The sequence below is a fragment of the Lonchura striata genome, chromosome 10 (genome assembly GCF_046129695.1).
Source record: "Lonchura striata isolate bLonStr1 chromosome 10, bLonStr1.mat, whole genome shotgun sequence".
NCBI lineage: Eukaryota > Metazoa > Chordata > Aves > Passeriformes > Estrildidae > Lonchura > Lonchura striata.
Window position 1 is genome coordinate 22,872,701 of NC_134612.1, and position 17,388 is coordinate 22,890,088.

Here is a 17,388-nt window from a genome sequence, read left to right on the forward strand (position 1 = left end):
TGGTAACTGCAGGGCTGTAGCAGAAAGCACTGGTTTCAGCAGCCTTTTTTGCAGCCTCTTTCCTCTAAAAATAGATGATAGGAAAGAAGGAAGATGTGCTGGTTAGTTAACTTGTTCTCTTGGATAAAATATGAGCAATACATTTTGTTTAATGAGGTGCTTTGTTAAGAAAAAAGCACATAAATCAGTGTCTAAATAGAGGCAGTGTGTGTGCTGAATTCAAGCTCAAGGAGCAATGTCATTTTGGAATCCAATCTGACTTGATTCCAGCAAATATTAAATATAAAGAAGGCTTTGTAATTAAAAATAATTAAAGAGCACTGACACCACGAACTTATGTATTATGTCACCCTCAGTAATAACACTTGGAACATGTGTGGAACTACAGAGCACTTTCTCTCTAGTTGTCAGATTGTTTTTGGTCCAGGAGCAACTTGGTGAAATTGTTTAATCCTACAAAGTGCTCATTACTCAAACAAAATGATAGCATCAAAGAATTAACCATCCCGAGGCAAAGCTTTAACTAGGAAATATGAGTTATCTGATTATATTGTCTGGGAGTATTACTGCTCTTATAACTTTCAAATTAGTTATTAAAAAGTAATTAAGCTGATTTTTAAAATACTTGACTATCTTCTAGTGATGGCCAAAAAAGGCTGATAGGGTGCCTTGAAACACGTTAGAAGTGGAAGGTGCAAAAAAAAAAAGTCATTTTCACAGTCCAGTGCTGTGACAGGGAGGAGTTCAGTGCTAGTCCTGTGCTGCAGAAGTCCAGCTGCAGTTTTAAGAGGCTCTTACACAGTCCTAAAATCCCTTTTAAAGTGAGAGGCTCTAATTCAATTCAAAGGCAAGTGCTCAGTAAAGAGCATGTTTGATACTCGAAATGGAAAGCATTGTTAAGCTGCTCAAATTGCTGCCGATTCTTATTTAGGAAAAGAAGCAGTCGTATCATAGAAGCTGCTTCAGCACTAATTAAAATAATTAGTTGTCGTGACTGCAGATTTGACTCTATTTCAATCCCAAACATGTTGGCATTGAAAAGGAGCTCTTGAAATACCACAATCTCTATTTAATCATGGTAAAGAGCCATTCCTTAAAGGTACAGAGATCATTTGGAGGGATACAGAACTACAGAATCAGAAAATGGCTTGGGTTGGAAGGGACCTTAAAGTGTTCCCCTCCACCCTGTCCATAAGGAGGGACACCTTCCACTATCCCAGGTCACTCCAAGCCCCATCCATCCTGGCCTTGAACATTTCCAGGGACAGGGCAGCCACAGCTTCCCTTGGCCACCTGTGCCAGGGCCTCACCACAGTCTAAATAAAGAATTTCTTCCCAATATCTAATCTAAACCTACTCTCTGTCAGTTTGAAGCCATTCCTCCTTGTCCTGTCACTCCATACCCTTGTCCAAAGTCCCTCTACAACCCTACTGGAGCTTCTTTAGGTGCTGGAAAATGCTCTGAGGTGTCCCTGTGAGGCTTTCTCTTCTCCAGGCTGAACAACCCATATACAACCCATCACAAGTACCTGCTGTGAAACAGGGATTGATCAATTAAAAAAAAAAAAAAAATTAAAAAAAAAAAAAAAGGCCTTTTTTGCCTTTTTTGGGATGCTTATACTTCTGGGTCTGATGCAAAGCTCTCCACTGTCCAGGGGAGTCTCTGTGTCAGAGCCTGGGCAGGGCAGACCTGGGAGCAGAATGTGTGGCTGTCACCGGTGGGAGCCCGCCGGGAGGTGTGGGCTCAGCTTGCTTACCAAACATTCCTACCTCACCATTAAAAAACAAGCTGGGTTTGCATCTCAGCCATAGAGCTTCTCCATCCTTTTCTTCACGTGTCGACAGGATAGATTTTAAGAGCTCCTTTTGCAACAATAATTAATATTGCCGTAGTCGCCCTGCTGGAACGGTAAACTGGAAATGCAGTAAATGAGAGTGTGGCCGTAAGAGAATTGTGGAATTTAGTCTTTTTCAATGAGTTTCTTTCTCCCTAATCCTTTATCTCTGACCGAATGCACTGATGCCTACCTCGGTCACTAATATAGGGAGAAATGGTAAGACTGACAATTGCAATGCTTTGTTCGTCATGTGCATGTCTTGTGCAACAGAGTTCTCTAACCCATTCTAATTCGAGCTCTCATGCTTTTCTGCCCTACTGCTTCCCCCTGCATTGCTATAAAAGCATGTAAGATAACAAAAAGTCTCTTTTCTACACGGTGCCTGCCATGTTCCTTGTTTTGAAATAGCAGTGTCTATTTTATATGACTGTCGGGTCTGAGACCTCATCAAAGTCATGGTAAACTGAAAAATTATGACTAGGCTTTGGGACTGCTCCTATCTTTTTTCTTGTTTCAAGGCTTTTTGGGTTTTTTTTTTTTTGTTTTTTTTTAGTTTTCTTTCTCCCTTAGCTTGTAGCCTGCCACATTTCACATAAAGTGCTTAATGGGTCCTGCTGAGGGATTTTTTTTTTATTATTATTATTATTATTTTTTGATCATGTGGCTGACTCAGAGCTGTGACTCCAAAGTCTGGCTGAGCTGGGCGCTTCTCCTCGTGCTCCTCACCGCCTCTCGGCAGCCGCCCGACAGCGGAGACTCACCATGGAAGCAGCTCTTGACGTGGGGATTGCACCACTCCATGGGAGATGCTGTCATTGCTTCCTTCCCAAATGCATTTATTACAGAATAAATACCATTACGGGGTCTCTTTGAGAAGTTTGAAAGAAGAGAAAACCCTGCAGGAGAAATTCTCCGAGCCAATCTTTGAAGTGACGTTGTTTTCCAGTTTACTATGATGGTGACTGAACTTCACCTTTTCCAACAAATATAATTTTGTCGTGTATATACATATAAGTGTGTGTATATATATGCACATACACGTTCCAAAGAGAAAAAGAAGAGGTTGGCTATTGACTTTTCAGTGAGCGTAAATCAGTTTTGTTTTGTTTAATAAATGCTACATGCTACAAACATTGTCTTACGTTTGTCTCATGTTTGTAACGACTCTGTAAAGCTATTTCTCGTTGCTCGTGCTGTTAGCATTGGCTTTTGGAGAGATGTGTGTGACGTTCTCCTCGCTCTGAATGTAACAGCCATTGCTTCCTTGTTTCCTTGCCCCCATCCCCTCTAGGATCTGACGGCTTTGGCCAAAGAGTTGAGGGAGCTGCGCATCGAGGAAACCAACCGGCCCCTGAAGAAGGTGACAGACTACTCCTCCTCCAGCGAGGAGTCGGAGAGCAGCGAGGAGGAGGAGGAGGATGGGGAGAACGAGACACACGATGGGACTGTGCCTGTCAGTGACATCCCACGGCTCATGTGAGGAACGCTTTCTTTTGAAGGGGCAGAGCACGAAACCCCAGTCTTTGTTTTTCTGGAGGTGAAACCCCAGCATGTCTTGGCCTGGAGGAGAAACCCTGGCCTGGAGGAGCAGTAGCTGGGATAAAGGACAAGTCCAAAGCGTGTCCATATTTGATGTCTGGCACTGGGAACGGTGTTGTGGTTGCAAGGGATGATGTACTCACCTGAGTGTTTTTCCTGTTCCAAACTAGAGAGAATTAATGGGCAAAACTGAGCTATTTCTGCTGCATATTCAGTGAATGTTGGCTCAAAGCTGATGGAGCTGTACCTGCTGATGAGCCAGGCAGGTTTTTGGCCAGAGTGGGCACAGCTGACCTCATCCACACCATGGGTCCTGCCCATGGGATGGATGTGTTAAAACTCTGCCTGGTCTTGAGCCTGGTCTTACCCCAAATTAAGCCATGCTAAAGTGTCACTACTTGGTGTCCAGCCCAGTGCCAGCTGGTGGAGCCAGGATTATAATAATCCTGCATCTTTGTTTTGGATTTCTGCCCTTGGCACAGTCAGTGTTGGTGGGTTGAAGTGGTAAAATGAAGAGCTCAGAGCACAACAGACTGTTGTGTCCCATGGGACACTTGTGCATTTGAGTCTCTCCAGAGCAGGGCAGCACAGCTTCAACACTCACAGGGAGCTGTTGCCATTCAGAGAGAGTTCCTGTTCAGGCTTCCCACCCAGTGCTTTGCAGGGGCATTTCTGGAGGTCTCTGCCTGGCATCAGGATCTGAATCCTGCCCCTTTTAATTCACAGAGGAGCAGTAGGAAAGTTTCAGGGGATTATTTGTGTTTTAATCAGTTCCTTTCCATTTTCCCTGCTAAATGAGTTATAGTTGATACAGGCATACCTGGCTTCAGGAGCATGGTTTAGCAGTGAACATGATGGTGCTCGGTGGTTGGTTGGACTCGAGGAATTTAGAGGTGTTTTCCAAGCTAAACAATTTGATTCTCAGATTCATGGTGGTGGGGCACGGAGCAGCACAGAAGCCCTCTAAATGGCAGGGAGACCATGTCTCCTTGGGTCCATGTTATTCAGAGTGCCAAGCTCCTGGGCTGGAGCTTCCTTCCAGCAGAAGAATTAAAATCAGAGCTCTTGAGTTGGTTGGAGCAAGTCAGGAGGCAGAGGGATGGCTCTGAATGTGCAACATGGGATGGGCAGTCAGGCGTGCCAGAAGGGGCCTCAAGCTGCTCATGGAAGAGGAGTTTAATCAGGAGTGGTTAATTTGTGCTGACATCCTTCTTCAGACACCTTGGGTTTGACACAGCACTTCCCAGTGGGTAAATATCTCAGTGGATGCCTTGCAGCCAGTGTGGGATGACAGGCACAGCAGTGAGCTGGATGCCCCCAGCCCCTGCCAGCCCAATGCCACATGTCCCATAATGTCCTGTCTCTGAGTGTCCCAGAGACAGAGGGTGGGGATGCAGGGGTGTCTGCAGGCAGAGCTGCACTGCCCCATGTCTGGGGGAAAAAGAAAGCAAATCCTCTTGAGTTAAACCCTTATTTCACAAAAGGGACCTTAGCTCGAGTTCAGCCTCAATGTACTTAGGTGTTTTTCTAACAGATTTATTCTCCTGTGTTCAGCATTTGTCATTGGAAAGTGGGGCCAAGAGAGATAATCTCATCTTTTGCTGCACCTTCTGAGTGATCTTTGTGTAACCCATGTTTAAACTTCCCTGGGTATCCTCCCTGAGCTCTTCATTCCAGCTCTCTTCTGCTGCAGGATGAACTTATCCACTGCTCTGTGTCCCAGTGGGTAGGAGGGACTGATAATCCCATACACCTCTGGAGACAGCATTTCTCCATCTGAAAACTCTGATGACTCCCTTCAGCTCCCTCTCCTTAAGCTGTGCAAGCCAGCTCTTGCCCATGGCCAGGGAATTCTTGCAGGATGACATGGAAGCTGTGCACTGATGAAATCTGGGACCTCAGGGCTACCTCAGCCATTCATTCACTGGCTGTACAGTCTCAAAATTAACATAACCTCCTCTGGCCCTGTTTTCTTACTTTAAAATTCAAATAACTGCTATTTTCTCATCCTTTGGTCAAGAGCTAATGGTGGGGAGGTGTGAGCACCTCACATGAAAGGTGCTATAGGAGTGTGGTGGGCTGTGTCTGGAGTGCCTGTGATGCCTGTCCAGTTGAAGGTTTGATGCGATGCAGGCATGGAGCCAATCCCACCCAGGTCCCCAGGGCTCAGATCCCACCTTGGACCAGGTACCCCATGATAAATCCAGGCTGTTTTGGCTTTTCACCGACCAGGCTTCCTCACAAGCCTCCAGGCTTGTTGGTGTGCACAGAAGTTAAAGGTTGTATTGCCTCACACTGCTGGAAGCAATTGGTCTGTGAGGCTTTTAAATGCAAAGTAACAGGTCTGATCATCCAGGGGTGCTTGTCGCTTGCTTGTGGATTTGTTCCAGTTATATTTAAGCAGCCAGGCTGCCAAGAGAAGTAATGGAGGCTGCTCAGCACCTGTGACATCCAATCTCAGGCAGTCCTAAAATTTAATAAATTCCAGCTCTCTTCTTCAAATTGGATTGTGGAAATTTCAAGGTGAAAACCACAGGTTAGGAGTACATTTTCACCTGGAAAACAGCAGAAAGCTACAGGACACAACTTGTCCTGCTGACCACACCTTCTCCAGACCCCATCCCCTCTGTTATTATTTGCCATCAGTTGCTCTGGTGTTTCCTTTTTGGGGGTTGAGATGGGAATTAAAGGGAGTAAATTTTGGTTTTCTGCAGCTTTTTTAGGTAGAAAAAAATTATGTAAAGTAGAGCAGGAATGCTACTCCTTGTTACCCATTCATCAGTGCCCCTCTCAGGACACCTTGGGATTAGAAAGAGAATGGTCTCTCTCTTTGGTATTTGTAGTTGATCAACCTGACCCTGGCCCTGTATTTCTGGCAGCATCTATCATTTCCCCATAAATCTAAGTGGATATATTTTTCTAACTTTTCTTCCTGTGAGGTAGAGCCTGACCCTTATTGAAATAATAGTGTACTAGAGTTTTTTTCACCTAGTTTAACAAAGGGAATATTCACCGTTAATGCTTTTCCCCTCTGTCCCCAGACCAACAGGAATTCCTGGAAGCAACGAGCCATACAACCTGGGAATGGTGACAACCCACGGGCTCGAGACTTCCCACGCAGATACGTTTAGCAATATTTCAAGGGAAGGGACTTTAATGGTGAGGGAGGTAAGTTGTAAAACAAACACTTCCATGGAGCATCTTCAGGAGGTTTTGCCCATGTAAGCACAAAAACTAACAGTGCTGTGTGTCCGGAACACAAAATGAGGAGTAAACTGTGCTCCTTGGCGCTCTCCTTAAAGCAATTTACCAATGTGACAAGTGCAAATGTTTCTCAGAACTCCAAACAGCAGTGAATGGCAGTGCCAGGGGAGGCTCCTGCAGACGGCTCTGCTGTGACCCCCACCATTGCTCCAGGCAGCAGGAGTTATCTTTAATTTACAGCATTTTGTTAAGTCACTTGGAACTGGCCCAAAATTTCCCCTCTTCTTCCCAGCCTTTGCCACCTTGGGACTGGTAGAGCTGTGCAGTGTTTGTAGAGCATTTGGGGGCTTTTAGCAGAGGCTGGTCCTGCTCAGAGCCTGCTGGGGGAGGCACTGGGCATCCCAGATGGATGTGAGCCCTCATCCCCAGGGCTGAAGAGGTGAGGCTGTGGTGGGAGCAATGCTGAGGGACGGTTCTGCAGCAGTGAGGCAGAGGAGGCACCTTCAGTGGCTGTGGAAGATCTCCCTCGGTGTTTCTCAATTTCCCAGCTGCTGGAACCTTCTGGTGATGCTGGTGGAAGTTCAGATGGGTGGCTGGACTCCTGGTGAGCTGGACTCCTGGTGGTCAGGGAACAGGGGAGTCATTCTCCCACCAGCACATCAGGGAGCTGGATGGGAGAAGAGAAGGAGGGAGGGGAGCTTGGAGTCTGCAATTGTAGAGGGATTTTTAGATCACATGTAAACAAGACTTGAGCTGCATTTCAGTTCTTAATTCCATTTATCTAATGCCTTCACATACGAAGGAAAAAGATGAATGCAACTTTGAAAGAGAGGAATGAGTTAGCAAAGGAAGTCGCAGCATGTTTGCTGCCTTTCTCCATCAGTTTTGGAGGGGGTAGTAATACAGTCCACCCCATCCCTCACTGGGCTGGAGCTGTTCAGAGCAGGGATCCCCACAGCTCTGCACATCCCTAAATCAGGGAGGATGATGTGGGTGAGTGGGAGAACAAGTCCCTGTGTAACAGGCAGCTGTTCCAGAAATGAGCTTGTGTTCAGCATCACAACAGTAAAACCAGTGCTGTGCCAGCAGGGCTGTGTGAGAATCGGGATGCAGAAAGTTTTAAAAGGTGTGGGCAAGACAAGCAGCTGGAAAACCCCACTGAGAGGAGAAAGCATGATAAGAAATCCAAAGTGTTGCATTGTGCTGGGTGCTTACTGCTTCCCCCCCACCACTATAGCCATCAGAAGATGGCCTCACTGAGGTCAGTGGTCTTTGGGCAAAGAGCTTTTCACTCTTTAGTGGGATGGCAAGGTGTGGTTGAAGGTGATGGTTATGAGCAATCAAAAGATAAATGTCATCAGGACTAGTCAGGGGCTTGGTGAGCCCAGTTAAAGTTTCCACAAATCCCAGTAAATGGGTAAATCTGTAACAATCTCATTGATGTGCTCCAGGTAGGTGAGATTCATCAAAATGGCAAAATAAATGAGGAAGGGAGGAACTTCCCAATACCTACCTTGCACAGAGAGGGGATGGAAAGGAAGGGGAACCCCATGGAAACCCAAGGAACCTCGTGTGCAGGGCAAGCTGCTGGTGGTTCTGCCCCTCCTCTGCCACCGCTGCTGCTGTTCACTGCTGGTTTGGGTCACAGAAACATGGGACAGGGCTGTGCTGGCACTTGCAGTCAGGCTGCTCTTTGCCATTGCTGTGCAAAGCTGTCCAGGCTAACGCTGATTGAGGGCTCAGATTCTGCTGTCACCAGTTGCCAGTGGCTTTTTGGGAGGAGAGCTGGCCATGGGGTTTGCACCCATGGGGGCAAGCGCAGAATCTGCCCTACGTTCCTCGTCTCCAACCAACAGTGGCCAGGCTTCTCTCGCTGTTTCGTGGCTAATTACTCTATATTGACTTTGTCATTAATCCTGTCTTTAATTCTCTGGAGTGGGGGGTTTGGTTTGCTGCTTGCCAGACTGCATGGGGATGGAACAGAGAGGGTCCTTCTCCTGTGCTTGCTCTGGGAACCGGGGGACTGCCGACAACTTCGTTTTGTTTGGGTTTTTTTCTCTTCTTTTTCTCTTCCCTCCCCCCTCCCTTCTCTTTCTTCCTCATGCCTTGTGTCTCTGCAGACCTCTGGTGAAAAAAAGCGTTCTGGCCACGCAGCCAGCAATGGCTTTGCAGGTCACATCAATCTGCCTGACCTGGTGCAGCAAAGCCACTCGCCGGCGGGCACGCCGACCGAGGCCCTGGGGCGAGTCTCCACGCATGCGCAGGACATGGACTCGGTGCCTGAAGTAGGTGGTGGGGGGCTCCTCTTTCTCCTTTGCATCGCTTTTAAATCAAATATTAACATCTCTGCCCCCTGGCAGGGCTCTCCTGCTTTCCTCCCTGCCTTTCTTGGCTCTTACCTCTCTCTGTTTCTGGTCCCCATGGGCGAGTGTAGCAGAAATACAAGGGAATCTGATGGGTACTGCTATAGGGGTCTGAGCCTGATGGGAGAAGGATTTATTAGGTCTTTCAAGCCCACCAGCTGGAGTTCTGGTGGTGTGACACGAGTGCTGCCAACTGATAAGAAAGCCCCATTTTTTTTTTTGACACTTGGATATAAAAGGAAATGGTGAGAGCCGCTGATGCCATCAGCTTCAGCTGGGCCTAGCTTCTATCTGTATGACCTCTGATAATTATCATGACTGAAAAGGTTACCAAAAACCAAAGCCAACAAAATTCCAGATTGTTCTTCAGAGTAGAAGAAACCTGCACACTTTTAAAGTCGCGTGTTTCCTGTCATGGTAAAATGTTTCTCTCTACTAGATGTTTTATAGGCACATGATTGAATTAAAATTGAATAAAGTGTAAAAAGTCTTAGTACAAGATGTGACAAATAAACCAAGGGAGTTGATGTGTCCAGCTTACCATCCCTAGATGTGGGAACCAAAGAGTTCATTTTTCCCATGAGAAATCAACCCATTCGGTGCTTATTAAGCTATTGTATTGAATGTTTTTGTTTCATTTGGTGGGTTGTACATCAAAAGTTCTGCCATCCTATGTTCTTTCATAGAAATGATGTTCTCACTTTATGGTGTAATTTTACTAGCAGTACAAAAATAAAAATTTCTTGGAATTGGGCATTGATAAAACGTAAGAACAGATGGTGCCTGACTTGACCTCAAGTTTTTATCTGTTTCCTCATTGGCATTAAAAGCAGCAATGAGAGAGTCGATCCTGAAAGTAACACCTTCCACAGTCATCCTGGGGCTGCTGAAATGCAGCCTGGGATTGGGTTTGAATGTATTCATTTATGGAATATCAACCAAAAAGATCTTCTCCATTTCTAAAATTGTATTTTTAGAGTTGACTGAGCAGGGAGTGGGTGTGAGTGGAAACTTGGGGATTTTGTTCACAGGCTTCCAGGTGACTCATGCAAGCACGACCTCAGCCTGCAGCTTGATGCTCTTTGTAAGCCACCACACAGGTTTATGGGCTGTTGAACAGGACCTGGGGGAAGAGGAAGTCTTAATATTTAAATATCAGCCTTGGAAGCTATTAAAATGTCACCTTCTGAGGAGAATAACTGAATGTGAGCAAGGAAAAATGCTCAGTGCATTGGGATGAGGGGTTTCTTCATAATTCATTTGCTGGAAAGCACCTGGCTCTCAGCTGGAAATCCCTGCAAAAACCGAAATCCTCTCTTCCTTAAATTACTATTGTTTTATGGGAAAGACATTCAGCACAGAGAAAGAGTCTGTGTATTTCTTGGATAGGGAACAAGCACAAAGCAGAGGTATCTGTGCCCACAGCCTTCCCTGCTGCAGGCTGTTAACTCCTTCAGTTACCATGTTCTGTTTGGAAATCCATCCTGTTTCTATGGAAACAGCCAGGCTGTCAGGGAACAGGGCTGGGAGGGAAGCAGGATGCTCAGCCTGATTTTGGCATGGATGCTGCCTCACCCATGGATGCCAGCCCCAAAATGCTTGGAAAAGTCACGAAGCTGCTCCTACACCTGTTTTTTTGTGCCCTTGAATCCTTTTATGGCTCAGTGGAGGACAGGCACAGGCCCAGCCTGGTTTCAGTGGGATGTGCCAGGGTGCTGGTGTTCCCCATGGCACCTCTCCCCAGGCATGGGGGACTTGTCCCCATGGCAGCTGTCACACAGGGACGGTGGCAGTGGGCACGGGGAGCAGCTGGGGCTTGGTGACTGGGTGGAAGCTGGGGAAGGTTTATTGCAGAAGAAGGACAATGTCCCAGAGAAGAAAAACGTGAGCTGTAGTGGTGCTGCAGAGTCAGCTGGGTTTGGCTGCTGCTGCAGCTCTAAACTGAGCTCATCCATTACCCATCCAAAGCCTGTCCTGGGTAAATGCTGGAGTAGGAAGGATAAGCTGCTCAAAGAAATGGGGAATTCACTCATTTTGACTCCAAAGGCAAGGATTTCCTTTTGCCTGGAAGGAGGTCTTAGCCTCGTTTTTTGCCTTAAAGCAATTTTTAAAAAGAAAGCAGCGTGACACTGCAGTTTGTTCATCCCCACACTCCCTCAGCAAAGCATTGGCTCTGACATTTCCTGCGATACCCTCAGGTTAAGTTTTGTTAACTAAGAAATGCCCTCTTCTGCAATTCCACTTGAAGTGCTGGGGATAATTTAAAACTGTGCCAGCTGCCCCAGGGCTTCACAGGGACTCCCAACACCACCGTGCTAACCTCAGCAGGAATGGGAAAGTGGGAAAAGCAAACCTTCACCTGCCTGACATCCCAGACAAGGTTTAAGACATGTGTGTGACATGCAGATAAGTAAACAGGTGGATTGATGAACTTAAAGGTCAGCTCCAGTCTAAATGATTCTGTGATTCTGGGTTGGATTTTATCTGCATTGGCTTCTGCCTCTGGCCCTGTGGCTTCTCTGCTGACTGTCCTCATGGCTGTGCTTCTGCCTGTGAGGAGAGAGCAGAGCCAGGCCCTGCTCCTCCCATTTTCTGTTGCTGACAAACACACAGAAATACAGTTTAATGTTTGTTTCTGATTACTTACGGGGAGGAGGAGCAGATGTTCATAGAGGGCTCAGAAAGGGCACTGCAGAGGCAGGCACCATTTGCTAATTAGAAAGTCTTAGATGTACACAGGTGTTATTTCTGTGTGCTGAGCTCTCTCTTGTTCATTTTCTAGTATGGTATGGGAAGTAGCACCAAAGCCTCTTTCACTCCCTTTGTGGACACCAGAGTGTATCAGACCTCGCCTACTGATGAAGATGAAGATGAGGATGAAGAGTCATCTGCTAATCGTAAGATCCAATGTGGCCAGTTTGAGATGGGAGGGTTTTGTGGAAAGCAGGTCAGGGAGCCTGAATAACCCCAGTGAACCTCTCACATTTCACTTGCTCCAGACATAGCTGGTGTCTGTATCCTTGCCCTCTCCAGCTGCCATCCAACCTCTCCCCCACCAACAAAATACCACCAGAAAGATCTGGGAGGAAACAGGGAGCAGCAGAAATCCACCCTGCTGTCTGCACGGGCAAACCAGTAACACAGTGACGATTCCCCCATCGAGAAATAAACCATATATTGTCATTGACTCAAAAAAGAGCCGACAGAATATTTAACCCCTCCCTGTGCTCGTGTGTTCCCTTGCCAGCCCTGTTCACCAGCGAGCTGCTCAGGCAGGAGCAGGCCAAGCTGAACGAGGCGCGCAAGATCTCGGTGGTGAACGTGAACCCCACCAACATCCGTCCCCACAGCGACACCCCCGAGATCCGCAAGTACAAGAAGCGCTTCAACTCGGAGATCCTCTGTGCTGCTCTGTGGGGTAAGGCCGGGCACGCCCTGCCCTCCCTGTGGCTCCAGATTGTCAAAGTCTCTGTCTGTCAGCCCCACTGCCAAAGCAGAAGCCATAATTGGTCTGTGCTGGTTCCCAGGTTGTTTATTCTGTTTATCTCTCACATGTTCTGCTGCCCTGCCCAGCTCTGTCCTGCAGGGCAGCGTGTGGGGCTCTGCCCTCAGTGGGATGTGACAAACATTAAACACCAGAAACTCCCTGGGCTGGATTTACAATAACGTGCCAATATCTGTCACCTACGTTGGACAGTTTGTCCCCAGCCTGAACCAACAGAAAAATGCCAACACCACAGTGAGACATGGAGGGCATGAAGAAGGAGAAAAAGGACAAGGCACACCCAATTTCCTCCATCTTGTCCCCTTTGGTCCCCTAATGTATAATCCTAAAATTTTACTTTTGCACCCATGCCACACTTAATGATTACTTATGTCAAACACTCAGAGCTGGTAATTCATCCTGTAAGATTGAAAACTCTTTTCCATGGACAGAGATCACAGACAGTGTCTGTGGGGGCTCTGTCCAGGGGGTTCCTGACCCCTGCCAGGGTCCCAGACCTGCCAGGGCAGCCAGAGGGAAGCCCTGGATTCCATAGGGTGGGAATGTCACTGCAGCACCAGGGGCTTGGCCCCTTCCCCATCCCTCGAGGTCGTGTGAGTGACCCCTCCTGTCCATGGGAAGGTCCCAGCCTCAGCTGGGTCGGTCACGCTTCTGGTGGCAGCAGAGATGAGCTCGGGGTGCTGTCCTTGGGAGCAGCCGTGGCTCCTGGCACCATGGCACCCTCTCCTCTGCTCTCTTCTCCAGGTGTGAATCTGCTGGTGGGCACGGAGAACGGCCTGATGCTGCTGGATCGGAGTGGGCAGGGCAAGGTCTACAACCTCATCAACAGGCGGCGGTTCCAGCAGATGGACGTCCTCGAGGGCCTCAATGTCCTCGTGACAATATCAGGTGCTCCTCTCCTGCTTCCACCCCACCATTCACCTGCTCAGCCACAAGCCCTGAGCAGTTCCAGCTCAGACAGAGCCTGCTCATTGGTGTCAGAGGGAAGCTCCCAGGCAAGCTGGAGGTGGTTTCTTCTGGAATCAAATCAGTTAAATCTGCTTTCAACAGTTTGCTTCCTTCACCAGCTGACTGCACTTCATCTCCAGTCTCCTTGAGCAGGGAAGGGGAGGTGCAGGGTACAGGCAGGTGGCCCAGCAAAGGAGATAGTCACAGCCTGAGAGGGCAGAGAGCTCTGCTTTTGGGTCTGTTTGGCTCTGGCTGGGGGAGCTGTGATCCATGGCTTTAGATTTCCAGTTCAGACCACAGAGGTGCTTGGGCTGTCCCAAGCACTGAGGACCACGGGCATTTCACTGTCCCCAAGTTTAGCTGGGAGCTCCAGAGTGCTCATATCAGATTCATGGGGTGATTTCTGGCAAAAAAACCTCAAAACCTCTGTAGTCCATTCTCCAAGGAGAGCATCCAGCATCCTCCTGCAGAACAGCCCCGAGGAGAACGTGGGTGACAGCCAGGGCAGAGCTTTCTCCTGCTGATGCCTGTCACACAAAGCTCACAGAGGGCAGCAGGAGAAGTGCTCATTAGGAAATTGTTTGATACATCCTTCTTTTTCCTTTCACATTGTTAAGACCCTCTGGCCTTGCTCTGCATTCACCTGCAAATTCCTGCTCCCCCCATTCAGCCAGGGCTCCAAACTCACTGCTCCATCCTTTACCTGGTCTCCAGCTCCTCTGTGGGTTTGGGATCCAGCTGTAGGGATAAGGGGTTTAATACAGCTGGAATGGGAATAGCACCAAACTCCAAGATGATGCTGAGAATGAGTCCTGGGGACTTGTGGAAACCTGTGAGCAGACAGGGTTTATCCTTTGGGTCCTGCCTCACCAGGCTCAGGTGAGCTGTGCCTGTAATGGAGGTTCTGCAGTCACAGGGATTTATTTAGCAGCCTTGTCACAGCCATCCAAGAGCAGGCAGCTGTGCAGAAATTTGGCAGCCCCTCAGCACTGCAGAGCCCAGCACCCGGCTTGCTGGCAAACAGCAGTGCCTGTCGCAGGCCAAGGAGCTCCTGTCTCATCTCCAGTGTGGAATTAATGTTGTATGAAGGAGAGGGAAGGAAAGAAACCCAGGAGTTAAGTGATTGGATAAGATTTGAGCTGTAGGAGCATTGGGATCACTGTCCCACTCAGCCCTACTGTCTCTCTGTGAACACTGATTTATAGGAAAAGGAATATTTCCAGCCAGTGGGAAGCAAAAGCCTGGCTTTTCCAGGGTCTGCCTGCAGCCTGCAAGGCAGAGGTCTGGGCTTCACTTTCCATATATTTCTTCCCAAGGAAAAACCCAACACAACAACTAAATTACTATTTTCAATTACTATTTATATTCCTTTTATCATGAAATGCCTTAAATTCTATAATCCCGTGATTGAAAATAAGCACTGAGACCTCAAGATGATCCATGCAAACGTGCTCTGCTCTGACAGGGACATTTCCTTTGCCAACAGGAAAGAAGAATAAGCTGCGTGTGTACTACCTGTCCTGGCTGAGAAACAGGATTTTACACAATGACCCTGAGGTGGAGAAGAAACAGGGCTGGATCACAGTTGGGGACCTGGAGGGATGCATCCACTACAAAGTTGGTGAGTGGAAATAAATGTCTGAACAGATGCAGTTTTGTTCTCTGGTCTTAGGTCTGACCTGACAATTTGATATTAAAAGTATGGGTAGACCATAGCCACAAGTAAATTTGGAATTCATCTTTATGCATTAGGTGAACTCTGTGTAATGAGAATGAACAGAGAAATGGCCTGAGAAGCTGTTCCTGGAGATCTGTTGGAAAGAGAGCGAATGTTTTTAAAATTGGGTTTGTTTTTATTTTAGTGAAATATGAAAGAATTAAGTTCTTGGTGATTGCCTTAAAGAACGCTGTAGAGATCTACGCTTGGGCTCCTAAACCATATCACAAGTTTATGGCATTTAAGGTACGTTTGTCTTTTACACTCTGTAATTGTAAATGCATGGAATTTCTGTACTCTGAAGAGCAGAAAAGCATCTTGCTTATGTAGCTGAGCTTCTCAGGATGCCTGGCAGGCATGGGAGATGGGATCCTTGCTGGCTGAGGAGATTGGATATGTTCTGCTTTCAGCCAACAATGAAGTGTTATTATTAGTCTGTGCTAGCAGGCTTTGCTTGAGGAATTTGCAGAAAGCTGATCAGATGAGTAAAATTGAGTTGGGGATTTTGGTGGGTGTTTTTTGTGAGCTTTTTGTGTTTGGTGGTTCTTTTTCCCTCTGACTAATGTTTAACATACAGAACAAAAATAGGCTGGCATGATTTTCTATTTTCATTTTGCAGGGTCCTCTCCCCTTCTGCAATTTGAATTCTGTTTCAAGACAGAAAATTTGGGAGAGTGACCCACTCTTTCACTCTTTTTTCCTCTCTTTTCACCTCTCTTGGTTTCCTCAGTGAGACCTTCCTCCTTTCCAACCTGCCAGTGGGTGTTTTGTGCTTAGTCCTTCAGAGCACTTTTCATCCCGTGCTGTGTGCAGAGAAGAGTCACAAGGGGCAATGCCTTGTGGAGATGTTCATGCTGAGAGTAATCTCATTTTACATCTTTCCAACACAAATGGACTTATGCAGTATTAGGTCACGTTTGCTTTTTCTGAACAAAATCCAGAGTAAATGGGCCCAGTGACATGGAGAGTTCAGCAGCATCAAAATCGTGTGGGATCCAACTTCCCACAGGTGTTTGTTTCACTCTCCTGCTGAGCACCTTAGCTGTGGTGCTTGATCTGGACATGGCTGGGGGTTTGTCCCAGCCTTGCTGCAGCAGGTTGGATGGAGCAGGGATAAGTAGGTCTTTGCTAAACTGACTCATTTCAGCTGCCCAAACCAGAGCAGTGATCCCTGCCAAGAGAGGAGGCGGGTGCTCACGGATCTGTGCTGAGAGAGGCTGAACACATGCTCATGTAAAATTGAGCTGTCTCCTTCCTTTAGAGACCAAATCCTTGTGTTAGTCTTGGGCTCCTGTGAGAGAGACCTGGCCTTGGCAAGGGTGGGCACTTATCTGCTGGGATGACTGAATACCCTCTGAGGCATCTGACAGGGGAACAGAGAGGCAGGAGTATAAATAGCCACATATTTAGTAGGAAACACAGTCGAACCAATATGATTTCAAAGCCATATCAGGCTGCTGCAAGGGGGATTTGTTGGTTTTCTGTGATGCTCATGGAAGGGATTATAAAAGTCTTTTGCAGATCTCCAGCACAAGCCGTTGCTCGTGGATCTCACTGTAGAAGAAGGTCAGAGGCTGAAGGTTATCTTTGGATCCCACACTGGTTTCCATGTGATTGATGTAGATTCTGGGAACTCCTATGATATCTATATACCATCTCACGTGAGTACATGCTGCTGAGGAACACAGGTCACCAGTGAGGTTTGGGCAGGCTCCCAGGGACTCACAACTGGGGACCAGTGGCAGGTGTGACATTCCCCAGTGCTGCACTGGCTTAAGGAGGAGTCAGAGCTGCCACATACTTCATGTTCATCTGCACAGGCTACTTCTGTCCTCGTGCAGGAGCAGTAAAGTTTAAAGTAAAGGTTTTTTTATGTCCCATAAAAGGACAGTCTGTCTGTACACTGCATGGAGCAGTAATGGAGCTCCCTGTATGATTTTCTCGATAGGTCATTTAAACTCCATCTATACTGTTGGCCCACAGTAAACTGGTCTAGGAGAACTGTGTCACTAAACAAATGCAGGAATTTTTGCATCTGATCCAAGCAGGAATCTCCTCTGCAAGAACTAGCAAGAGCAGAGGGAGAAATACTGGGGCAGTTTGGGATGGTTTTGTGTTGTCTTAGCTGTGGAAGGGCAGACATGGGTGGAAAGTCAATGCAGCTGCCCTTGGAGCTAGAGGATGATTGCTGAAAAATAGGATATTTCCTCCCTAGGGCTGCCTGTAAAATTCTGAGTTTATTTACCTTGATTTGAACTGGTGATGGATTCATTG

General features: G+C 47.3%; 1 protein-coding gene across 2 annotated transcripts in view; it reads left to right on the forward strand.

The window, feature by feature from the left end:
* The window catches only part of TNIK (TRAF2 and NCK interacting kinase), a 154,266-nt gene that overhangs the window by 131,961 nt on the left and 4,917 nt on the right, over positions 1 to 17,388 (forward strand). For both annotated transcript variants that reach the window (XM_021548188.3, XM_077785736.1), the window contains 9 exons: positions 3,130 to 3,314; positions 6,419 to 6,545; positions 8,702 to 8,866; positions 11,727 to 11,841; positions 12,192 to 12,362; positions 13,194 to 13,337; positions 14,884 to 15,018; positions 15,260 to 15,360; positions 16,626 to 16,775. In XM_021548188.3, coding sequence (XP_021403863.2) covers positions 3,130 to 3,314; positions 6,419 to 6,545; positions 8,702 to 8,866; positions 11,727 to 11,841; positions 12,192 to 12,362; positions 13,194 to 13,337; positions 14,884 to 15,018; positions 15,260 to 15,360; positions 16,626 to 16,775 — 1,293 coding nt within the window. The remainder of the gene's footprint in view (positions 1 to 3,129; positions 3,315 to 6,418; positions 6,546 to 8,701; positions 8,867 to 11,726; positions 11,842 to 12,191; positions 12,363 to 13,193; positions 13,338 to 14,883; positions 15,019 to 15,259; positions 15,361 to 16,625; positions 16,776 to 17,388) is intronic.